Source organism: Zea mays, chromosome 2 (assembly GCF_902167145.1).
Source record: "Zea mays cultivar B73 chromosome 2, Zm-B73-REFERENCE-NAM-5.0, whole genome shotgun sequence".
In the NCBI taxonomy this organism is placed as follows: Eukaryota; Viridiplantae; Streptophyta; class Magnoliopsida; order Poales; family Poaceae; genus Zea; species Zea mays.
In genome coordinates, this window is record NC_050097.1 from 134,264,601 (window position 1) to 134,291,483 (window position 26,883).

At 45.2% G+C, this 26,883-nt stretch overlaps 1 protein-coding gene across 1 annotated transcript; it reads left to right on the forward strand.

Annotated features, from left to right (window-relative positions):
- Positions 1-7,971: 7,971 nt before the first annotated feature.
- Positions 7,972-8,792, forward strand: LOC103646981 (putative glycine-rich cell wall structural protein 1). Its single transcript, NM_001308457.1, has one exon. It carries the CDS (start codon positions 7,991-7,993, stop codon positions 8,567-8,569), a length of 579 nt encoding a protein of 192 aa, NP_001295386.1. The 5' UTR covers positions 7,972-7,990; the 3' UTR covers positions 8,570-8,792.
- Positions 8,793-26,883: the final 18,091 nt, after the last annotated feature.

Here is a 26,883-nt window from a genome sequence, read left to right on the forward strand (position 1 = left end):
TAATTATTACTTGCAGCTTTAATTTTGGTTTCATTTATATAATAAAGTTCAGTAATCATTATTCTTCTCTTGATCACTATTTTCATTCGTATGAATTACTGTTGGACGTTTTTTTCTAAATTTTTTGATGGGTTATCTTCAGACTTATCGAATGATATGATGAAATCATCCTTTCAACAACTCACATAATCCAAAGTGCATCATGTGTGCACGAGTGCGAATCCAATGGTAGACAAATGAGTTTACAGTGCGATTAACACACGAAATAGGCTATTGGGAGGTCCAAATAGCTCCCTAAGTCTGACGACTAAATAAGGATATTTGTGAAGTTGGTATATTTGGTGACTTCATTTAATAAACTTTTGGTAACATGCACTACAAGAAAACGTTGAAGGAGTGTCGGTAAATTTAAGAGTGTCGGCCCCGACACTCTTAATGCTGTAAAAGTGTGGGTTTTAACTGTACCGACACTCTTAAATTAAGAGTGTCGGGGTCCCACGAAAACCCACACTCTTAATTTAAGAGTGTCGGCCGGCCACTAGCCGCACACTTATTTTTTACCCTAGCCCCACAAGTCGCGCCCGGCCTCCTGTTCCTCACCAAAACAAGCACAGTCGCGCACAGCCCTGCGCCCTCCCGCGCTGCCGCACCGACCTGCAGGCTCGTCGCGCCGCCCTGCACCAGCCTCGCCATGCCGTGCCGCGCCACCACCTCGCATCGCCGTCGTGCACCAGCCTCGCCTCGCCGCGCCACCCTGCGCCCTCGCCGCGCCGCCCTAGCACCAGCGGTGGCCTGGCCAGCCGCGACGACACCAGGGCACCACGCGCTCAGGTAATCAGCTCTTAGTCTCTCAATCTCGATATGCAATATAGATATATATTTTATTGCTGATTGTTGATTATTGTCTTGTATATTTTTCTAATGTGAATGCTGTTACTCGTATCCTTGATTATATATGTTTCTAATGTGTAATTGCAGTGATGCATTAACCTGTTGATTAACCTGTAATTGCAGTGATGCATTATAGATATATATTTTTCTAATGTGCAAATGGGAATATTGTTACTCGTATCCTTGAGCTTTCTCCCTTAATTAAAAGATGGCATAAAAATGCAGCACTGAATTAAGTAATTGTACTTGGTACAATGCTAAAATAGATGTAACTAAACTCGGAACAATTGCTTTAGTGTTTAATTGTTTATAAATGGCCTTTTCGTACCTAAGTGTATATATGTTGTTAAATATGTGTCGTTTCTTTAGCTTTGAATATGAGTGACGATCAAAGAAGGGCGATGTACGATGGATTCGACAGTGTCACTCATGGGAACTCTGATGCATGGGTGAGAGTTGCAGATGAATTTGTGGCACTCGTATTTGCTGGTGATGCTCGTTTAGCGAAGTGTCCTTGTATAAAATGTCGAAACTTGGTTCAGTTGAAAAAAGTGGAGCTCTCGTATCATGTTTTCAAACATGGCTTTATGCTGAACTATCTGGTATGGCATGAGCATGGAGAGATGGACCATACTATTGAGTCGGATGGGGACCAAGATGTAGATCGAATGGAAGAGATGTTGGATGATATTAGGAATGAGTACCTAGAACTACAGAATAATCAAGCTTTTCCAGAGGATGTGAGAGAGTTCTACAAGCTTCTTGAATCCTCAGAGGCTAAAGTGCATGAAGGAACTAATGTGAGCGTACTGCAGGTGGTAACACGTCTCATGGCGATGAAGTCTAAGTACACCTTCTCCAACAACTGTTACAACAATTTTGTGAAACTGATTATTGATATCAGCCCACCGAATCATAACATGCCGAAGGACTTGTACCATTGCAAGAAGCTCGTAGTTGGTCTCAGCATGAACTACCAAAAGATTGATGCTTGCGAGGACAATTGCATGTTGTTCTGGAAGGAGCATGAAAATACCACACATTGCATCTACTGCAGTAAGTCAAGATATGCAGTGGTGCTAGATGAGGATGGAAACGAGGTTACGACAAAGGTGTCGTCAAGCAACTCCGGTACATGCCTATCACTCCACGGCTTAAGCGTCTCTTTCTAAATCAAGAGACAACAAAGCAAATGAGGTGGCATAAGGAAGGGGATCGCCAGGGTCAAGATCCGGATGTCATGGTGCATCCCTCAGATGGCGAGGCCTGGCAGGCTCTCAACCGTTTTGATCTAGAATTTGCAAGAGACCCTAGGTGTGTTCGTCTTGGTTTGTCGACGGACGGATTCACTCCTTACTCCAATAATTCCACTTCTTACTCATGTTGGCCAGTTTTTATGATGCCCTACAATCTCCCTGCTAACAAATGCATGAAAGAAGAGGTCATGTTTATTGCCCTTATTGTTCCAGGTTCGAAGGATCATCTAACGAAAATCAATGTATTTATGGAACCATTGATCGAAGAACTAAAAATGTTGTGGCAGGGGGTTGAGGCATATGATAGTCATCTGAAATGTCGTTTTACTCTACGCGCAACATATCTATGGTCAATTCATGATCTGCTAGCATATGACATTTTTTCTGGTTGGTGTGTCCACGGCATACTGCGTTGTCCAATATGTATGGGTGACTCACAAGCATATAGGTTAGAACATGGTAAGAAGGAAACATTTTTGGATGTTCACCGATGCCTCCTTCCCTATAATCATCCTTTTAGAAAGGATACAAAGTCATTTCGAAAAGGCAAGAGGGTTAGAGATGGGCCACCGAAGCAACAAACTGGTGAAAATATCATGAGACAACATCGTGACCTAAAACCGGGCGTAGGAGGTCAGTTTCAAGGGTATGATAAAGAACACAATTAGACGCACATCTCGTTTATCTAGGAGCTACCTTACACGAAGGCATTGCTATTACCACATAATATAGATTTGATGCACCAAGAACGTAATGTCGCGGAAAGCATCATAAGCATGTGCTTTGACTTCACCAGTCAAACCAAAGATAACATGAATGCAAGAAGAGACTTAGCTGAACTTTGTGATTGTCCGCACCTTGAGCTTAGAAAAAATCCAAGTGGATCTGAGAGTCGGCCACGAGCTCCTTATTGTCTGAAACGGCAAGAGCGAGAAGAGATATTTCAATGGTTGAAAAAGTTGAGGTTCCCAGATCGCTATGCGGCTAATATAAAATGGGCAGTTAACCTCGACACTGGTAAACTCATTGGGTTGCAGAGTCATGACTATCACATTTTGATTGAAAGACTCGTGCCGGTAATGTTCCGTGGATACTTCAGTCCTGGTGTGTGGAAGATATTTGCAGAACTCAGTTATTTTTATAAGCAGATATGTGCTAAGGAAATCTCAAAGAAATTTATGCTGAGGTTTGAGAAGGAAATCCTTGTCCTTGTACGTAAGATGGAAAAAGTATTCCCACCTGGATTTTTTAATTGTATGCAACATTTGCTTGTGCATCTACCTTGGGAAGCGTTAGTAGGAGGACCTGCACAGTTCAGGTGGATGTATAATCAAGAAAGATAATTGAAAAAACTCAGAGGAATGGTGCGGAATAAGGCAAGGGTTGATGGGTGTATTGTAGAGGCGTTCGTAGCCAGAGAGATCACATTATTCTCAAGCAAGTATTTTTCAGACACAAACAACGTGAATGCGCAAATGAGACGGTACCATGTTGTCGAGCAAGCTCTAATCACTGATCTAAGTGCTTTTAAGTGGGAAGGTAAAGGTGTCGGAGCTTACACATCACATCTTGTGGCAACGATAGAGCATAACAAGACCTTGCTTTTCTTGTATGTTAATATGCTAGAACTTCATCCTTATTTCCAAATCTTTGATAGCATATATAAACCCAACAAACAACTTACTCAAAAGCAGTTGGATGACCTACGCTTGAAAGGGTTACACGGTGGCCCGTCCTTTGTGCAGTGGTTCCACGAGCAAGTAATTTCCTCCATGCCTATCTTTTTTCTAACTTAAGTTCAGATGTTGCATAGTATTTATTTTTATCCGTTCCTCATTTTGTAGTGTAAGAAACCTGAAGCCAGTGTCTCTAAAGACTTGCTACAAATATCACATGGCCAGTTGACCGCAAGAAAATTTGATCGTTATGATATTAATGGATACTGTTTTCGAATAGCAAAACTAGAAGCGAGTCGTCCACTTGCAGCTACAACAAACAGCGGAGTTATAGCAAGTTTGTATAGCGACGATGGACAATTGGAGGACTATTATGGTATTGTTCAAGACATAACCGAGTATACATTTGGAGGTCCCAAACCTTTGAGAGTTGTGAAGTTTCATTGTATATGGTTTGATCGACATGTTGGCACGCGAGTTGACGAATTCGGGATGGTGGAGGTAAAGCACGCATCAAGGTACAAAGGCAATGAGTACAACAATATCATCCTGGCACATCAAGCGCATCAGGTGTACTATTTGAGTTATCCTCACAAAAGTTTTAAAACCTGGTGGGTTGCATATAAAGTTAATACAGAGGTTCACCCTTACCGATATCAAAACTACAATTTAAGCACCAACGATGATGATGATGTTGTCTTCCAAGAAGTTAGTGATCAAGCAGACGATAGCGACAATGATAGTATTGAATCCGAAGGGGCAGGACTAAATGAGTTAGCTTCTCTTATCGTAGAGTTAATGGAGGAACCAGTTTCATCAAATTCAAAACGTCAAAGGTTCGAAGAAACAGTTCTTGAAACACAACAATGGGTTGAACAACTTAATACACGTGTCACCGAAGAGGACTCTGATGCCGACGATTTTTGATACATAATTCGTAGATGTAATGGCACACTCTTATTTTTGTTTATTTAATATGCATTACTTTGTGAAAAATATATTCATAGTTACTCTTTTGTGAATTTATTGCAGATGTTCAGGATGGATTCGTCTGGTAGGAGATCCAGACCACGAAGGTCGAGGGGTTCCAGTGGTACTCCTAACATGTTTGAGGTACTTGTTTTTTTCTTAGTTCAATTACTGGGACCAGCTAGCAATCTAAATTTGTTTACATTTCAGGGCACCACAACAAGCAGGAGCAGGCAAGAGCAGTTGCTTGCCGCCCTAGAGTAGATGCGGGGTAGCAGCGGACCCTCCAATACAGAAGGGGCTACTTCGTGTGCAGCTGCTTCAGTGGCACCTACTGTGGCACCTACTACGGAGGCGGCTGTGGACGAGGAGGCTGAGGAAGCTACCGCAAAACTGGACGATGGAGAGGAGACTTCGGGAGTAGAGGCTTCTACAGAGGAGGCTGCTACACAGGCTGCACTACGGCGTGCCATCAAGTATTCTTATTGTTGAGTTGAAGTTTTATTGTCAAGTTGAAGTTTTATTGTGCTGTTACTGAACTGTTATGGGGCTTCCCATCTGGGGAGGGAGAAAAATAAAACTAGGTATAAAAAAATTATTCAGTAAGAGTGTCGGCCCCCACATTCTTATATGGCACAGCTAGTCCTAGGACCGCATGCACAATAAGAGTGTCAGCCACGTCACTGGCCGACACTCTTAACATAAGAGTGTCGGTTACGTGCTAAACCGACACTCTTAACTTAAGAGTGTCGATCCCCACTCTTTTATACGAATAAGAGCGTCCATTTCAGAGTGTCGGCTAAGAGTGTCGGTTGGCTGACACTCTTATACTAAGAGTGTCGGCTTATTTCAGTAAGAGTGTGGGTTTTTGGCCGACACTTTTTGCCTAGTTTCTTGTAGTGATGATTTTTGGTTAATAACATCCTAAATTAATATTAGGCACTTTTTTAAGGAACTAGTGGAGATGCATGCTCTTAGGTCCCAAACATTGTTTATTCTCATAAACCATAATTCATCCTTTATTGCATAAAACCATTTGGATGAGTTTATACTTCTCATGGCTTCGTCATAAGTAGTGGGATATCCTTTAAAGTATATATCCTCACTAACATATATCTCACAGTCTTTAGTTTCTGCACTAGGATATACTTCATAATCACTAGAGGTCACAAATCTTCTACCTCTCCCAGATCGACCTACTTAAAATTACATCATTCTTACCATTTTAAGAGTTCTTGGCTTGCTCTAATATAAGGGTGGAACATCAAGCACAAGGTCATTTCTGACTTTGGTCCGCTCCCATTCAACTACTGCAAGTCGTCGACGTTTAGGGTTCAAGCCTTCACGTATCGTTTCGCTAGTAATACAGCTTGCATTGTACTAATTAATTAACCTTATGAGTTGTCTTTCTTATCGAGATGGCCAGGTACACATAGGAGAAGTCCGTGACTATCTTGTCAAAGTCGTTGCGAAAATCTCGAGGTCAGCTCTGCAATGTCAACCACCGCGAGAACATAATCGTCCAGCCGGGTGACCAGGGATGCCTGTGTTGATCTTCGAATAGGCATGCAGTCCTTAGGGGAAGACTTCATGCATGCAGGTCGTCGTTTGCTAGTTATTATGCTGTTAGTATAATGGTATAGTCCGATCAAAAAAGATATATAAACATAGGTCACATTACTATGGGTGATCTTGTTATCTTTTGATTGTCGTGTCAGGAACTGTTCATGTTTCACAGTGCTGGAAAGAATGGTCAAATGCATTGTCATGAGCGAGGTATACTTAGGGGTAATGGATCATGATTAAAAAGCTTCTTCACAAAAAAAAATATAACTCTTAATAAATTTTAGTTTAAAAATAAATGTGAATAAAGTCTGATTCGATACTTAAATTATATAGTGTAAAATTTAAAGCTTATTGTAGTACGCATATTTGAGTTTATTGTAGTACGCATGCTTTCTGCAAGTTTTTGGAAACTCCATTTTTCGAATGTATTACTATTTTTCCAAAGTAAAATGAACTAATTTCCTTTAGCCCCATGTGTTTCATTTCATTTTAAGTAATTGGAATCTTATTAATGTAATAGGCTATTTTTTTAGAATGTGATATTGCACCACTTTCCAAAGTTATCATATAAGTCTATCTCAAATTCATGGGTGAGAAATTAAAATTGATTTTATAGATTTACATGCTATTTTTCTGATGTACAACTTATAACATACTCTTCTACTTGCTTCACTATAACATAAATATAGTATATAAATATCTCTCTTATGATTTAGGATAATATACAAATAAATTACATATATAAATATATGAACTTAATTAATTTTGTCTAAATTATAATTATTAAAATGGAATTCAATTCCAACGAAACAAACGGGCCTTAGAAAAATTGAAATCACTTAAGAAAATGGGTTCCCAAACTAGCCCTAACAATTTATCCCAAAGCAAAAGCCATGAAAAAAATAATGTTCAAGATTACTGAGGGCCAATAATCCTTGCCAAAATAGAAAAACCACTCTTCCTTTTGTTCTCAGGTCGGGTGAAATTGTCTTTTCGATTCTACCTTTTTTCAGTTATGCGTGTGGACTGTAACAATTAAAATCTTTCACAGATTTATTATCACCAAGAATACAAATAACTGAACTGAGGTTACTTACAATGTCACGAGAAGTGTTTACCTTCGTAACATTTCGTTTGAACAGGAAACAACTGAATCAGGGCTATTGCGGTTACTTACAACCTTAAGTGCTAAAACTTTGTACGAACCTTGAGTGCTAAAACTTTGTGTAAGCCAGAGCAAGCAGCTTTGAACGAGCCTTGAGTGCTAAAACTTTGTACAATCAGGGCTATTGCGGTTACTTACAACTGAATCAGGGCTAAACCGGAGCAAGCAGTTTTGAACGAGCCTTGAGTGCTAAAACTTTGTGCCACCAATTAGCTGACCATCTAGAGAGAGCGTAACAAGTACTATACTACTGCAAAGACAATTCTCGTGACATGTACTCAATAGAAGTCAAGAAGCTCATTAACTACAGTGCATTTTAAAAGCCTCCACTTGGTATCCTATTGGAACACCACTAGCTTACGTGCATGCTACGAAGGTAAACCACCACTGCATGGCCTATAAATACCAATGCAGTATTCAGTTGAAACTCATCATCACAACTCAAGCACCTATAGTAGTACCTCACAATGGCAGACAAAAAGCTAATACCGTTGGGGCTCATTATCCTCATGAGCATAGGATTAGCCAATGCTGTTAGGGTGGTTAGATACTCTAATGCCGATGGTACTGGCACAGGACAGGGAGAAGGTGGTGGATATGTGAATGGCGGAGGATCAGGATCTGGGTCTGGCACCGGATCAGGTGATAGTGGTCCTTATGGTACACATGCAAGCGCTAGTGGGGGTGGTGGAGGGGGTGGAACTAGCCAGTACGGTGGGTCTGGATATGGTTCTGGGTCGGGGTCAGGGTCAGGATCTAGTACATATAGTCAAGGAGGGTATTCTGGTTATGGAGAATCTTCTAGTGCTGGTGGTACCGGTGGGGGTGGAGCTGGAGGACAAGCTGGAGGCGCATGGAATTCCAATGCTCAAGGATCCGGTAGTGGAACTGGTTCTGGCTCTAGCTATGCTAACAGGTATTGGTATGGATCAAATGAAGCAGGTGCAAGTGCTAATGGCAATGGTGGTGGCACAGGAAATAGTCAAAACGGTGGAGGTGGTGGTGGCTCAGGTGCTGGATCTGGGTATGGCAATGCCTACCCCTAGTTTCTATATCTAAGTCAACCTATAGTTGGGGCCCAACAATCTTTCTTGTTTCAAGTTGTGAAATTAGTTAGTTTGTTCGTACCTCTATTACACTTTTTGCCAGAACTAAATAAATAAAGGGCCCAACTATTCTAGTAATGGCAGCAGTTTAGTGTGAGGTTCAGCTTGTAAGAATCTGTTGTAAACATGTCAGTCTATGAATGAAATAATAACTTCCCTTTAGATAATTCTATAATAACTCTACCCTACACCATGCAAATTCACATGGTTGTGTTCTATCTATATATATCATTGAGTATCATCAATTGTGCAAGTCGTATAGCTTGAATCAAAGTAGCCCTAGATTGGCCCTAGACTTTATCCCTTGCAATCAAAACATATATATAATGCATCAATTGTGCACACAATCCTGATAATGTTCTGTACACAAATCAATCGAAACACTATACTGCTTGAAAAAAATATGCATGACCACATGCAATATGACCTTCATTACTGCTTGGAGACATATCGGTTCTTCTCAAGAGTAAATAGGACATAATTGGTCAGATGACACTTGCCTTCACCAAGCTGTCGCTCAGGAACTTCTCCTGCAACTCCCTCAGGAAATTTAGACTGCTCCTTGTCTACGTGAAACAATCATTCATTCAATACACCAAACAGTATAGATCAAGTGAAAATGTATCGGATATGGGGCTCGCAACATCGACAGACGAATGATCGATGCTAAGGGACAACGGCGGAACCAAGCTAGGTGGCTCGGCCGAGTGCCTCGAGAGCACAACACGCTGAGGGCGCAGGCTTAGATGTTTGACAGATTCTTCGCCTCGCCTGAGGGCGTGGCTTAGGCTGGCTCGAACGGCTGTGGACTCTCCGCCTCGCCCGAGGGCACGACGCTGACTGGCTCGGGCTTGGTGCTGGCTGGGGTGTGGGTCAGGCTTGGGCACTCGTGCAGACCGTTGGGTCTCGGGGTGAACGGCGGGGATCAGGCGGCCGGCTTCGACCCGTTCCTCCAGCCACCAAAGGCGGCATCGCCCGGGTTTGTGGCGAGAAGCTCTCCGCAGACGAGGGGCACGAACACTCTAGGGGTCTTAGAGCTGCTAGGATGATCGGGGAAGATGGGGAAGGGTGCAGCAAATCTGATGGTGGGGGCAGAACTGGGGTAGGGGCACTGTAGTGTGAGGGTTCACAGTGGGGTGGCTTGATGAAGCGTGAGGAACTCCGACCAGCAATCACGTAGGGACGAGAGTAAGGGAGGGGAATGGAGAGGGCAAGGGAGATTCCTTACCTCAATGCGAGACTCGGATGTCCACAGATACAACAATGGCACGACGGCGGCTTGGGTCGATGACGGTGGTTTTGGGACTTCACGGGTAACGACGGTGAGCGAGGACAAAGCGAACCAAAGGAAGGAAGAGGAATTGGGGTGAGTCCCGAGCGGCTGGCATCAAGGAGAAGCTCACTATGCCAAGGGCGACGACAGGAGCTCGGCGGCGGAGAACGACTTCACGACGGTGGGGGCGCTACTGCATGATGGGCGGGGGAAAATGGGTAGGGCGAGGAGTGGGGGCGCTAGGAATCTGGGGTCCTTATATGATGGCTGGGCGAGGCGCGTGGGATGCGGGCCGTAGGGTGCGAGGGGTGGTTATCCGCATAGAAAGCACGAGGCAGGCACGGCCTCAGCGGAGCACTGGTTGAGGGGAAGAGGATGGGGCTAACAAGAGGGGTCGGTTGGTTATAGAGAAAAGAGGGAGAGCGCACGCTCGAGTGAGCGCGCGGCCGAGGGCGGCCCACCGACAGTGTGGGCCTGTGGGCAGAGAGAAGGTTGGCTCAAATTCAAATATGCCACTAATTCAAACATATGCATCAAACAAAGAACAAAGTTGGGGTTCAGCATGATGCAACATTTCATACTTCCTTAAGGTTTTGTCTACTAGAAAATAAATACATCTCCAACTAAAACAATGACTCTCTTGCTAAAGGAAAAAAGAAATGGGTTAAGAGAGAAGAGGAGTAACACCTAAATTTGTGGATAGGAACAAATAAATTTTACACCCCCAATTTTAAGGGTGTTACATATAGTTCCAATCGGAAAGGATGAAGGGGTATTTATACATCAAAGATCACATGAGATTGATAGGCAACATAACTACTTTATCTCTAACACATGGCGAAACCCTAGATCCAAAATGTGGCTATAATTGAGGAAGAATGAACAAAAATTGCCAAGAGAAATATAAACCAAACTTTCCTAGCAACTAATAAACAAAAAATCTTAATACCCAAACCTATCTTCCCTGTCTCTCCATACAAACACATGCGCCATTCATTAAACAACCAAATATATATTCGATAAACTGAATTGAGAACTAAACATGGAAAGGAGAGAGAGAGAATAGACAATATCTAACCATCTTAAGCAACCTCGTTTGGATAATTAGGTAAAAAACTAGCTATAATCTTCTCTCTAACACATGGTGAAAGCCTAGTTCTAAAATGTGGCTAAAAGATCAAAATGAACAATAATTGGCAATTTAAACATAATTAAACCAACCTTTCATAGCAACAAATAAAAAAAATATTATTTACCAAACCTATCTTCCTGTCTCTCCCTACAAACACATACACCATTCATTAAACAACTAAATATGTCATGGATAAACTGATTTGAGAATTAAACATGAAAGAGGAGAGAAGATATTCAAAGTCCAACCATTTGAGAAAATAGAGAAAATAACCTAGCTATACTCTTCTCTCTCACATGGTGATAACCTAGATCCAAAATGTGGCTAAAATTGAGAAAAATTAACAAAAATTGGCAAGACAAACTTAAACCAACCATTTTTAGTAACCTTGTTCCAAAAAATGAACATCAAAACCTCCCCCTTGTATTTTGTTTTCAAAATTTAGATCTCCAAAATTGCATCCAATGGAACTTGGCTACAAGCTTGAGCTCCTGTCAAGGGAGGACGGAGGTGTATTTATACTACAATGGTCACATGTGGTTGGCTTAAGGAACCGCCATTGGAAACCTATTTCTACTAGCGGTTTTCTTAACACAATCACAAGTGGAAACAAACCATTTCCACTGGCGATTGGTGTAATGGAACCGCCAATGAAACCGATATTATCACTGGCGGTTCCATTAAACCAACCACTAGTGGACATGTATGGTTTCCACTGGCAGTTGTGTTAAGAAAACTGTGGGGGACAGATATCCCCCGGGTCCACTCGAAGGCAAGAAGGCCTCGCGAAAGGGCTTGGGCCCATTATTTCGTAGGGCCATCCCTTCGTGGGCCAGGGGAGGAATGTCCGGCAGAAAGGATCGACATAAGATCGAATCGACTCGAGCCCGTGCGGCTCACTGAATTCAAACGTTATCCACAGCAGTGATCCGATTCTCCCGCGCAGCGCCCTCATACGTCGGAACTAAATGGTGATAAGTCGGCGGGATTATAGGAAGATAAGCTCAATCGGTTCACTATTACTTAGGTGCACGTTGTTATCATATCTGCATGTAACGTCCCACGGTCGAGTATATAAGGCCTAGGGGCACCCCATCAAACAACAACTCATTCGTTAGCCGTCTACTCAGCTCTCTAGCATCCCTCATACTAGAGAGCTCCCCTGTAACCCACCACATAAAAGATCTACACCAGGAAGTAGGGTGTTACGCCTCTGTAAGCGGCCCGAACCTGTATAAAATTGTCCACTGTCTCTCGTGCATCTAGCACGAACCATCGAGCTACAGTCGGTAACACCATCCTACTCCAAAAAAGCACCTCGAGGGGCAACCCCAGGTGTGCGGTCGGACCCAAAACACCGATAGCTGTCGCGCCAGGTAGGGGGGTGTCACTGATCCAAGCTAGCTCAATGGCCATCACTTTCCAGCACAAGATTGCTCTTCGTCCTGGATCCGTGTTCTGCTTCGAAACCATCTCATCCATGGCAGACGAAGAAGGGACTCTACATCGCATAGCGGATCCGTCGGAGAGAAAACCTTCCTCGATGATCTCCGGGAAAGCCGGAACGAACCAGGAAATAGCACAACCTCCAGCGCTTCGAGCGAAGGCTACCTCCTGCAAGCCAGGAGAGGAAAATTCATTCACCCGAAGAACCTCGTTGTCCACCTCATCCACGGAAAAATGGACACGGATTACAAGGAAAAAAAAGAGACAAACGAGATGAAGGCCCGTCAAGCTGCTCTTCTGGTACCTCCGCCCTCAAAGGAGAATAGAAAGAAGCTTGTCGTCATGACAACACTATTCTACCCCGACGTCCTCTTCATCGGGGGAGAGTGGAATCATCCCCCATCTCCGAAGACGAACTGACCGCGCCTGGAGAAGAACCTCCTCAGCGAGAAGCTCGCCGACGAAGGAACCGACGTCGTAATGTCCGGCGACATCATGAAGCCGGAGAATGGGATCTGGCGCAGCCTCTATCATGAGACGAGATCTCGGAGGTGGGAGAAACTCCAGATGAATGAGTCTTCAGGGAGAGGAGGAATTCCCGCCGACGTGATCGTCGGCAAGCTCAAGAGCAGGCCGAGCAGGAGGCGAGACAATGTCGAGAGAACCCTCTTTTCGGACAAAACCTGAACCCCGAGTTCGCCCGAGCCATGAACACACTGAGCGAGGTCGGTGGAGTGTTGGCTTGGATAGCCGATGGCCTCCCCCGGACTCCAGACACCGAGGGATATCGGCGGCTGCTCACTCGGGCAGCTAACCATCTTCTGCCTCTCGCTCATCCTCCGAGCAATCTATGACACGCCATCAATAGTTGACGAGACGCGCGGAGCTCCATCAATGCTTCACGCGAATGATGACATGAGAACGAGATTCGGCGCCGAGAAGAGTATGATCGGGATCATGGCTTCCCTGCACGAAGTCAGGCCACCAGGGTTGAATCGGCAATAGCTTCAACTGCGGCACGACCCGGGGATGGTCGAGGCAGCACATCGACAACTCCCCTCCCCAGAACCGACACCACAATCGTCGACAGGAGGACACATGTGGAGTATCGGCTCTCATTCAAGGTCTCAGGGCCATTCAGTGGCCCCCTAACTTCAAAGTCTCCAATGTCGACAAGTACGAGCCTAAGCAGGACCCAGGAGGCTGGTTGGCCGTCTATACCACCACTGCCCGAGCCGCTGGGGCAACTGAAGATTTGATGACTGCGTATTTGCCCATTGTCCTTGGGCAAGATGCGCTGCAATGGCTACAACACCTGCCCCAACACTGCATCGACGATTGGAGCGACTTCAGTCGGTGTTTTATCGCCAACTTCCAATCCCTCTCCGACAAGCCGGCGCAGCCATGGGACCTCAAATCCATCAGACGCCGAGGGGATGAGACTCTCCGGTCATAACTCAAAAGGTTTCAGACCATGAGAAATCGTATCCCCGAGGTTGCGGAAGCAGCAGTGATCGAGGACTTCTACCGGGGATCTAATGACTCGGTCTTCATCCGAGCCATACTGCAAAAGGCGCCGACTACCTCCGAGCAGCTATTCAGGGAAGCAGACCTCTACATCACCGCCGACGAACGGGCTCGGGACCTCATCAGAGGAACGAAGCCTACACCGCCGGCACCACGACGCAACGCGAACCAACAACCTGATAAGCGTTGGGAGAAGAGGCCTCGCGAAGAAGTCCACACCGCCGAACCACCCATCTCTCGTGCCCGAGGGGCACCCCGCGGAGGCAAACGAACACTGGACGACATCCTTGATGCCCAATGTCTATACCACAAAGACATGCGCCACACCCTCCAGAACTGCAGAGACTTCAAGCACTCCATCGGGAACGACCGACCCTTCCAACCTCTGCCACCTCCCCCACCACGAGGAGGACCCAGAGAACCTCGACAACCCCAGCAGCGGGAAGGGGGAGGAGGCGGAGCATTCCCGCTCGTCGACGGAGAGGTCAACGTCATCTTCGGCGGACACGGGTCGCAAGAAAACAAGAGGCAGCAGAAGCTCAACGATCGCCAAATACTGGTGGCGGCCACCAGCGCTCCCACCCCGTATCGAGGGTCCGAACACCTGATCACCTTCACTCGGGCGGAGCAGTGGCTCAACTTGGATCATCCGGGCAAATACCCGCTCCTCGTTGATCCGGTGATCCGAGAGAGCAGGGTAAAGAAGGTGTTAGTGGACGGGGGAAGCAGCATCAACGTCACCTTCCCCCGGACACTCCTAGGCTTGGGAGTCGCACTCAAAGAGCTCCACGAGTCAGACACTCCTTTCTTCAGCATTGTGTCGACTGAAGGAGAGTACCCACTCGGACACATCTACATGTCGGTCACCTTCAGAACTCCGGAAAACTACAAAACCGAGTTCCTGAGGTTCGAGGTAGCAAGCTTCGACTGCGGATACAACGCTATCATCGGCAGGCCGGGATTAGCGAAATTCATGGCCATTCCGCACTATACATAAATGATATTGAAGATGCTGGGACCACAAGGGATCATCACCATGCGCGCTGACTTCCAAGGCGTCGCAGAATGCTTCCGAGTGGCCATTCAGGCAGCCCTCACCACCAAACCATCGACGACCTCCTCCGCGCAGGCGAACTCAAAGCCTGAGGAAGACCTTGCGATACCCATGAACGAAGCTCAAGCTGTGACCTCTATACGGCCGACTGAGGAAACAAAGAGAATCAATCTTGGGTTTGCTGACGAACACAAGACTGCAATCATCAGCTCCAGCCTGGATGACAAATAGGAAGGCGCGCTCGTCCAGCTTCTGCAAGATAACCAAGACGTATTCGCATGGCAGCATGCGGATATGCCGGGAGTCCTGAGAGAACTGGCCGAGCACAAACTGAAGGTCTATCCCCAGGTGAGGCCGATTCGACAAAAGTTGTGTCGTTTCACACCCGACAAGTGAGAAGCTATCCATGCCGAGCTAGCTCGCTTAGTCGCAACAGGGTTTATTAGAGAAGTACTGCATCCTAAGTGGTTAGCAAATCCTGTTCTTGTACTCAAACAGAATAAAGTGGATTGGCGCATGTGCGTTGACTATACATGTGACGGAACCTCCCAAGTAATTAGGCCCACCTACAGTTGTCCTTGTCTCACAGACATCAGACAACCCTGTAGGTGCCCCTGAACTACTTGACAAGTTCGGTATCTTTCCTTACCTTACCAGGAACGTCTCACCCATCTTGTAGACATTACAGAGCATCGGAGATAAAGAAATGCGGAAGCGAATTACATAAACTTTACATTTATTTTAAAAGTAAGCTTGAGTTATATTATTACAGACCAGCCTAAAAGTGAGTGCATAGAAGTAATATTATACAAACCAGGGAGGCAAGAACTCCTCCCAAGAAGCTAAAAGCAAAAGATCCTAAATGGAGGACCGAGTCCTCCCGCACCTTAGTCTTGATTTTCTTCTTTTGGAACCACCTTGGCACAGAAGTAGCAAAAGTCTGCTACTTCCTCACCTAAAAACAACGAAGGGATAAACCCTGAGTATGGGATACTCAGCAAGTCTTACCCGACTAAAGAAAAGACTCTCAAGGGTATGCTGGTTATAAGGGGGTCAAGGTAAGGCTTTCCAATAATCAAAGACTCTGTTTTGCAGAAATGCTTACTAAAGTGGATCCTTAAAAATCCAATTTTATTTGTCAAGTTAAGTAGAGTTACCTGTAACTAGAGTTCTTTCTACCCTAGTTCAATCACTGGTCCTGCACTAGCCAATTTCTTTAACAAAAACCCATCATCTTTAGTGGAATGCTACGTGTAGGTCAGTGACCAAGTCTTCATAACCGCGAAGGTACGGCGATCCGAATCGATTATACTCAGCTGAGGATCTCCAATCACACGACATATGTAGCACTTAACCCTTGCATATGTCAACCCGCCACCGGGGTTCTTAAGACCGGATCAGGTTCACGCAGACCGAGAGCACAGATACACCACCGTCCAGCCTCTTGCCACGGAGGGTACACGCTACTCTCGCCACCGCTCCACGCCCATCTCGTGTTGTCTTATTCCGGCCTTAGTCTGCCCGAGGCAAGGCTTACCCATGACGAGGCATGTGACCAGTTAAAGGGTCCTCGATCATCAAGCCTACATCGACAAGGTCCTTAATCGACTCAGACGGAGACACTACACCGAGACTCTCTTCTCGTGCAAGTCACCCGCCCGGTCTCAGCTTAATCATTTCAAATCCAAAGTTTGGTACCTGACAGAGGTACATCTTTTTCGATGTTGGACCCATCATGGCCATGATGGATCCACCATCAAGTTTTGTTTTTGAAAACATCCCAACCACTTTTGCCAAACATCTTTTGTAAAACAAATCCTTTTGTTTTTCTAAAGCAATACTAAGCATAGTAAAACCTTTTTGTAAAAACAGGGTTGCAAGGAGGGTAATCAAAATCAAGGAAGGTAATGCAGGAATTGTTTAACAATCAACTCCTATAACTTAATGCAGCAAGCAAGTGAGAAAGATTTAAAAACATCAAGGGAGGTGGCAAATGCACCGGGGCTTGCCTTCGTTTGCAGGTGATTCAGGCTCGGATCCACAAATGTCGAAGTAGAAACTATTCCCGGCCTGAGTGTCCAAAGGTGGTTGCACTTGCTCTTCGGGGACTTCTACCTCTTCTTCACGTTCTACTCATAACCATACATAAGCATAAAAATGGATGCCATGGGATGCTCATGAGGATGCAAAGATAACATAAACTTATGTCTTGAATACAACTTGCCTTCACGGAGTTCCGGGAACTTAGGGTTTCCGGAGTCGGTAAGGAGTTCATAGGGCAGGGGGGGTGTTTTGGGGTTTGGTGATCAAACAAGGTCCAAATCAATTCAAACTCTACCCAAGGCCTCTAAATATTGTATAACACTCATATAAAAATTTTGGGCATTTTAGGACTTATCAATTATTTTCTAAAAATCTATAACCAAGACTTTTAACTACTTTAAATACCCTAAAATTTCTTACTTTTACTAAAAATCACAAACTTATTTTTATTAAATACTATGGAAAATAACAAACCTAGGAAAATTAGTTTCACAATTTTAGCATTTTTCTACATTTTTTACACATTTCTAAAGTTTTCCTGAAAAAGAAAAAGAAAAGGGATAAACAGGACTGGGCCGATTCTGAGCCCAGGCGGCCCAGGCCAGAGAGGAAAGCGCCCGCGCGCGGCCGCGCCCTGGCGGCTTTGCAGAAAGGGCCTCGGGGTTGTATTTATTTGGAGATAGGTTCGTTTACTGTTTCTCTAAGTCGCTGACACTTTACAACCAGACCCTCCGGTTTCTATCAATTCACGACTAAAAGTCCTCGACGCCGTTCACGCACGGCCGCGCTCCGGCGAGCCAGCAGACCGGCCGAACGGGGCAACGGCTGGGTTCTCCGAGCGGTGGACATGAAATTGGGGTCAGCCTGACCATTTCCCCTAACTTAATCGCATGATTGATGAACTATAGAGCTCCGGCCACGGTGGCCGTAAGCAAAGCGGCAAGACAGCCGTGTTCCCGGCGATGGGCGTTGGTCTAGTTCAATTAAAGGGGTCGGGGAGCATCACTGAAGCATGAGAATGCTCAAACGAGGAAGCAAAGGGTGGGAACTGACCGGAGTTGGGCTGGCGACGGTGAGCTTGATTCACGGTGGCGGAAAACCAGTTTGGGGGCAACGAGCAATTCAGGCGAGCTGGTGGACGATCGAGTGTGGGAGCGGGTGCTACAGCTTCACGACTATATGGCGCAACTATCCCCGCCCTCAATTTATAGGCGCCGGGAGCGGTGGCCGGTGAATTTGAGGAGGACGCGCGGCGGTCGGAGGTGAGGAAGAAGTGTTGGCCGCGGTGAATATGTGTCCACCGCCGTGGCAACTCTCTCGGCGATGATGGGACAGCCATAGGGCGTTACGGCGGTGCTGTGAACCGGCTAGGCCACGCGGCGCACGGTCGGGCAGCAGCGGTCGACGGCGAACTTATCGCCAGCCGCAAAGCAGAAGGAAGACAGGGGGGGTCGTCGGAGTGGTGGCCAGCTCACCGGCGGTAAAGATCTTTACCAAGCTACGCTTATCCAAGGACCACAGAGCACGAATCTCGGCGAACGACGATCGACGGCGACGGCTATCGGCGATGAGCACGAACCCGATCTTCTTCAGTTTACCGGTCACTGTACCATGGCCATACGTTCATCAGTGCACCTGACAGCCACAGTTTAGGACCAAATCTCTCTAAAATTTCTCTAGTAACTCATTCCACTCTCTGTAGCAAAGTTTTAAAGCTACAAACCAGCTACAATTTGATTATAGGGATTAGGCTGAGTTGAGCACTGGATCATGCTCAAAACCTAGCTTGAAGTCGAGGTCAGTTCACTGCTAGTCTGAAAATTCAGACATAACAGCCTGACAGCCCAACTTTAGGCTTGGTTTTTTTCTAAATTCTTCTTAACAACTAAGCTCACAACCTTAAGCAAAGTTGTTCTCCTATAATGGGTCTTCAACTTTGATGTGGTGACCTAGGGTAAAAACCCTATACTTTGTAAGTTACAAAGCCCCAAAGTTGAGCCAATGTCACTAAAATCCAGACTTAACCCCAAAAAGGTTAAGTGGGGCACTTTTGCACTTAAGTCCAAATCTCAAGTTTTGGATTGCAAATTCTCATATAAGTGACCCAAATAACTTAAAGTACTTATTTGACTTGGTTTTTGCACTTTAGCCCAAAAGTGGACTAATTTTACACTTAGGTCCCTAGGGTTTGGTTTCAGGGTTTCCCAGGGTTCCAATTAGGGTTTCTGGGATCCCAGGGGTATAAATGTGATTCAACTTTATTGTTGGGGTCATTTTATGACTTTTACCCTAAAGCTTTTAGGTTTTCTCAACTTAAGTTAAGTTTTACCCCTTTAATCACTATTTAGGGTTAAGTCCTTTAACCAGGGTCCTATTTGTAAAACATTAAAACAATACAACTTGTTTGAAATTTTTGCCTAGTGGATGCACTCTAGGTGTGTCAAACATATGCAATGCCCATGCTCATGATGCCATGCTCAAGTTTTAGTTATAGTAACACCAGGGGTGTTACATCCTTCCCCCCATAAAAGAATCTCGTCCCGAGATTAAAAGTCCTAGGGTAAATAATGGTAAAGGAAACGCATCACATTTTTATTTCCTTATTTTTGGTACAAGACAGGGGTGATGTGGGGGTTACTTCTTTATTACAACAGCTATACAGGCTTTACAACTTACAAGAGGCTAGAAAGCCTGGGAAATTCTTATCTAAGAAGTCTTGGGTTTCCCATGTAGCCTCATCTTCCGAATGCTGGTTCCACTGTATCTTATAAAACTTAAGAGTCTTTCTCCGGGTAACCCTGTCCTTTTGATCCAGAACTCGAATAGGATGTTCCGAGTACGTTAAATCTGGTTCCAGGACAACATCAGTCACTTCAATGGTTCGATCGGGAATCCGAAGACACTTCTTCAATTGCGACACGTGGAACACATTATGCACAGCAGACAATGTTTCGGGGAGCTGAAGTCGGTATGCCACTGGTCCACATTGCTGAAGTACCAGGAATGGACCAATGTACCTGGGTGCAAGTTTTCCTTTAATCCCAAAACGCGATACGCCTTTCATTGGTGAAACCTTTAAGTAGACGTAGTCTCCTTTTAAGAAGTATAAGGGCATTCGCCGTTTGTCTGCATAACTTTTCTGACGAGCCTGTGCCTTCTTCATATTATGAACTATATTCTGAACCTTTTCTTCGGTTTCTTTTACCATATCAGGCCTAAAGAAATACCTTTCACCAGGTTCAGACCAATTTAGCGGAGCTCGACACCGTCGCCCATATAAAGCTTCAAAAGGTGCCATCTTGATACTTTCCTGATAACTGTTATTGTATGAAAACTCCGCCAAAGGTAAACATTCATCCCATTTCTGCGAGAAATCCAGGACACATGCCCGCAACATATCCTCGAGTATCTGATTCACTCTCTCAGTCTGTCCACTGGTTTGAGGATGATAGGCCGAACTGTGGAGTAACTTAGTTCCCAGGGATTTATGAAGTTCTTCCCAAAATTTGGATACGAACTGAGGTCCACGATCCGACACTATGGTCTTTGGAACACCATGCAAACTGAGAATACGGGCAATGTATAACTCTGCATAGGTAAGTACCGGGTAATATGTCTTGACCGGCAGAAAATGAGCAACCTTTGTAAGTCGATCAACAATCACCCAGATAGAGTCATACCCTTTTGCGGTCCTGGGCAATCCCACAATGAAGTCCATGCTTATGTCTTCCCATTTCCATGTTGGGATTGGCAAAGATTGTAATGGACCGGCAGTTTTCATGTGTATGGCCTTGACACGTCTGCAGGTGTCGCATTTAGCCACATAGCGTGCAATTTCAATCTTCATTTTTGTCCACCAGTAATGTTGCTTTAAGTCTTGATACATCTTAGTGCTTCCGGGATGAATAGAATAACGACTAAGATGTGCCTCATCCAGAATTTGCTGGCGGAGCTCTTCGTTCTTTGGCACAACTATGCGGTTTTTAAACCATAACACACCTTGATCGTCTTCTTTGAAACACTTGGCTGTTCCAGCCCTTATCTTTTCTCGTATGTGCTTCATACCCAGATTATCTTTTTGAGCATCAATTATTCTTTGCAAAATGATTGACTCAAGCCTTAACTGATTTAGAGTTCCTTGTTGAATGATCCCCAGGTTTAGCTTTTCCATTTCTCGACATAAAGTGTTCTCGAAGATCTTTGCCATAAGACAGTGGCAGGAAGTCTTACGACTCAATGCATCTGCCACCACATTGGCCTTGCCTGGGTGATAATGGATCTCTAGTTCATAATCTTTAATGAGCTCAAGCCATCGTCTTTGCCTCATATTTAACTCTGACTGGGTAAAGATGTACTTCAAACTTTTATGATCTGTATATATATGACAGATATTTCCCAGTAGATAGTGACGCCAAATCTTTAGGGCATGAACCACAGCAGCTAGCTCCAGATCATGAGTTGGATAGTGCTCCTCATGTCGGCGCAACTGCCTTGAAGCATACGCAATCACTCGGCCCTCTTGCATCAGTACACAGCCGAGCCCACTGCCAGATGCATCACAATATACATCAAAAGGTTTAGTGATGTCCGGTTGAGCCAAAACCGGAGCAGTGGTCAATAGTGTCTTCAGTTGCTCAAAGGCTTCATTGCACTTAGAAGACCAATTGAATTTAGTGTCATTCTTCAATAAACTTGTGATTGGCTTCACAAGCTTAGAAAAATCTGGTATGAATCTGCGGTAATACCCAGCTAGTCCAAGAAAACTCCGGACTTGGTGAACAGTCGTTGGGGGTTTCCATTCTAGAATATCTTTGACCTTGCTAGGATCTACCGCAATTCCTTTAGCTGATAATACGTGCCCCAAAAATTGAATTTCTTCCAGCCAGAATGCGCACTTACTGAACTTGGCATAAAGCTGATGTTCCCTTAGGCGCGTTAATACAATCCGTAAATGCTGAGCATGGTCTTCTTCATTCTTGGAATATATCAAGATATCATCAATGAAGACTACCACGAACTTGTCCAATTCAGGCATGAATACCGAGTTCATTAAATAAGTGAAATGGGCAGGAGCATTTGTGAGCCCGAAAGACATCACCAAGTATTCAAATAATCCATACCGCGTAGTGAATGCGGTCTTCGGTATATCCTCGGGCCGAATACGGATCTGATGATAGCCCGACCTGAGATCAATTTTGGAAAATACCCTCGCCCCAGTTAGTTGATCAAATAAGATGTCGATTCTTGGAAGAGGGTACTTATTCTTGATGGTGACCTCATTCAGGGGCCGATAGTCCACGCACATACGCAAGGTTTGATCCTTCTTCTTCACAAAGATGGCGGGACAACCCCACGGGGACGAGCTTGGCCGGATAAATCCCTTATTCAGCAGATCTTGCAATTGAGTCTTCAGTTCTGCCAATTCATTTGGGGGCATACGGTACGATCTTCGAGAAATCGGAGCCGTACCGGGCTTTAGCTCAATCACGAATTCTACATCTCTTTCAGGGGGTAGTCCAGGCAAATCTTCCGGAAATACATCTGGAAACTCACATACTACCGAAATGTTCTTGATCTCCGGTACAATGGCTTCATAGACTCTACCAGAAGCTTTGGCTGGATTGGTTGCGGGGAGAGTCAAAAGAATCTCTTCTTGGTTATAGCTCAACCTGACGGTTCGGAGTTCAGTGTTGAGGATTGCCTTATATTGGGTTAGCCAATTCATTCCCAAAATTACATCTATATCCTGGCCCTTCAGAACAATCATGTTAGCAGGAAAGTTCCGTCCGGCCATTGTTACTGGCACACCATAGGCCACTTCTTTAGTATAAATGTATCCCCCAGGTGAATGAATTTTAAATCCCTCCTTTGATTCATGGTATGCAATATGATGTTGTTCCACAAACTTCTTGCTAATAAATGTATGTGAAGCACCAGAATCAAAAAGAATTATTGCTGGGTGACTGGCCACAGGAAACGTACCCATCATCACCGGCTCTCCCTCCGGTGTGGTAGCTACTTGCGTATAATATACTCGCCCTGTTTTCTTGGTATTCTTGCCCGAAGTACTTCCCTTGCCTGAAGCTGAATTTCCCGATCCTTGCTGATTATTAGCCTGATTTTGCCTTGGATAGGGACAATCTTTAATAAAATGCCCAGATTTGCCACAGTTAAAACATCCAGTTGAAGAACTTGGCAGCGCAGGGAATCGAGTGCCTGGGGCACCCGGCTGTTTTGGGGTAGTGGGGGCATTGTTGGGGCGGATAATAATAGGCTGCTTAAAGGGAAATGAAGGTGGACGAGAAAAAGGGCGATTTTGGTTTGAGGGTCGAATCACAAACCGTGGTTTCTTCGCCTGGCCCTGATTTGGCCGCTCACCACCGAATCCCTTAGTCTTTCTAGAATTTGCATATTTGGCCTCCACAGATAAGGCTGTGCTGACAGCCTTTCCATAAGTAAGATCAATACATGCAGCCATTTTTCGCTGCATCCGGTCGTTCAGTCCTCTCATAAAACAATTCTTCTTTTTCAAATCCGTATTCACCTGATCAATTGCGTACTGTGACAGGTGATTGAACTTGTTGAGGTATTGAGTGACGGTATCTCCGCCTTGCTTCAATTTCATAAACTCTTCTTGTTTCATGTGTAGCACTCCCTCTGGAATGTAATGCTCGCGGAATGCTGCTTTGAACTCGTTCCATGTAATTTGATGGTTGTCCGGCTGGATGGCCACAAAGTTCCCCCACCAAGTACTGGCAGGTCCTCGGAGTTGCTGTGCTGCAAACAGCGGCTTCTGTACTTCCGAACAGCGTAGAAGGCCAAACTTCTGCTCTATGACCCGTATCCATTCGTCGGCCTCGAGCGGGACTTCTGCTTTAACGAAGAGAGGCGGACGAGTCTCGGAGAAATCCAAATAAGTGGTCTCACGGGGACCTTGTTGGAATCCTCTTCCTGCTTGTTGTTGAAGCTGTTGCTGACCCGCCATCTCCCTCAGGAAGCGGGTGTTGTCGGCTGTAGCGTTCACCAAGGCAGCAATTGCCTCAGCAAGCGTGGGTGGAACGGGAGGCGGATTCGGGGTAACGTCCCGACCCCCGGATGTTCCAGCTGCATCCTGTGCACGAGTCCTGGTCGGCATCTGAGGCAAAAACATTTGAATAAACATCATATGCCCAAGGAAACCTTCCGTTTTACATTACTATGAAGAGTAATGATACAGACTCAGTATTACACAGCAGGATACATTACCCATTTTACAAAAGTTGAACCTATTAACAGGATACAATACCCATTATATAACAATACACCCTACAATACCCTACAATACACTACTCTACTTCTATTACACCCTATTCCTGCTTGCCATCAGTCTTGGCGGCTTCATCGTCAGGTGTGGGAGTCCAGACATCTACCAACCTCAAGGAAGGAGGAGGCTCAAAAAGGTCTAACTCCCCACCCAGCGCACGTCCCGCAACGTGAGATGGTCCAGCTTCGGCCTCAGCAGGTGGTGCAGGCTCACTTGGGTGTAGTTGTGAGTATAATATATGGACTTCCTCGTGCAAAGTGTTGCAGTAAACCTGCAGGTTATCAACAGTCGAGCTAAGTTCTTTAACTCGGGCCTGAGCCCTTGCTTCCTTAGCACACATTAGCAAACGAGACTGCACGGCCCAGTCAAGAGCTAAGTCTCGATCAGCGAGTTGATCCTGCAGATGTCGGATGTCCCTTCGTAGTTCGTTAATTCTATCACCGTCAGCGACCCATGCATCAGTCCTATGTTGAAGTGCTGCTTGAAGTCGACTCACACGAGCTTCAAGGTCTCCAATCGGGTCGTTGCTTCCACTGCTGCTACTTTCATGTCGGGGAGCCAATTGATGCCGAGGCACCCCAATTGGTCCCGTGGACTTGCGTGCCGTTAGCCTGGTACGTGGCGGCATCTTTTCTAAGGGGGAAAATGTTATTAGTAAGATTCTTAGCATGATGCATGTATAATTACAGAATCAACCTTAGTCGATTCAACCTTCTATATGTTGCACTCTTCCTATCTGGTCTTTAAGATAGACTCTTCAGAGTACTTAGGTAAGAAGAGAAAAGAATCTTTAGGTAAGGCTTTTGAAAATTCTTTTGAAGATGCCTCATAATATCTGCCAAGAAGGGCTACGCTCCGATACCAGCTGTGACGGAACCTCCCAAGTAATTAGGCCCACCTACAGTTGTCCTTGTCTCACAGACATCAGACAACCCTGTAGGTGCCCCTGAACTACTTGACAAGTTCGGTATCTTTCCTTACCTTACCAGGAACGTCTCACCCATCTTGTAGACATTACAGAGCATCGGAGATAAAGAAATGCGGAAGCGAATTACATAAACTTTACATTTATTTTAAAAGTAAGCTTGAGTTATATTATTACAGACCAGCCTAAAAGTGAGTGCATAGAAGTAATATTAAACAAACCAGGGAGGCAAGAACTCCTCCCAAGAAGCTAAAAGCAAAAGATCCTAAACGGAGGACCGAGTCCTCCCGCACCTCAGTCTTGATTTTCTTCTTTTGGAACCACCTTGGCACAGAAGTAGCAAAAGTCTGCTACTTCCTCACCTAAAAACAACGAAGGGATAAACCCTGAGTATGGGATACTCAGCAAGTCTTACCCGACTAAAGAAAAGACTCTCAAGGGTATGCTGGTTATAAGGGGGTCAAGGTAAGGCTTTCCAATAATCAAAGACTCTGTTTTGCAGAAATGCTTACTAAAGTGGATCCTTAAAAATCCAATTTTATTTGTCAAGTTAAGTAGAGTTACCTGTAACTAGAGTTCTTTCTACCCTAGTTCAATCACTGGTCCTGCACTAGCCAATTTCTTTAACAAAAACCCATCATCTTTAGTGGAATGCTACGTGTAGGTCAGTGACCAAGTCTTCATAACCGCGAAGGTACGGCGATCCGAATCGATTATACTCAGCTGAGGATCTCCAATCACACGACATATGTAGCACTTAACCCTTGCATATGTCAACCCGCCACCGGGGTTCTTAAGACCGGATCAGGTTCACGCAGACCGAGAGCACAGATACACCACCGTCCAGCCTCTTGCCACGGAGGGTACACGCTACTCTCGCCACCGCTCCACGCCCATCTCGTGTTGTCTTATTCCGGCCTTAGTCTGCCCGAGGCAAGGCTTACCCATGACGAGGCATGTGACCAGTTAAAGGGTCCTCGATCATCAAGCCTACATCGACAAGGTCCTTAATCGACTCAGACGGAGACACTACACCGAGACTCTCTTCTCGTGCAAGTCACCCGCCCGGTCTCAGCTTAATCATTTCAAATCCAAAGTTTGGTACCTGACAGAGCTACATCTTTTTCGATGTTGGACCCATCATGGCCATGATGGATCCACCATCAAGTTTTGTTTTTGAAAACATCCCAACCACTTTTGCCAAACATCTTTTGTAAAACAAATCCTTTTGTTTTTCTAAAGCAATACTAAGCATAGTAAAACCTTTTTGTAAAAACAGGGTTGCAAGGAGGGTAATCAAAATCAAGGAAGGTAATGCAGGAATTGTTTAACAATCAACTCCTATAACTTAATGCAGCAAGCAAGTGAGAAAGATTTAAAAACATCAAGGGAGGTGGCAAATGCACCGGGGCTTGCCTTCGTTTGCAGGTGATTCAGGCTCGGATCCACAAATGTCGAAGTAGAAACTATTCCCGGCCTGAGTGTCCAAAGGTGGTTGCACTTGCTCTTCGGGGACTTCTACCTCTTCTTCACGTTCTACTCATAACCATA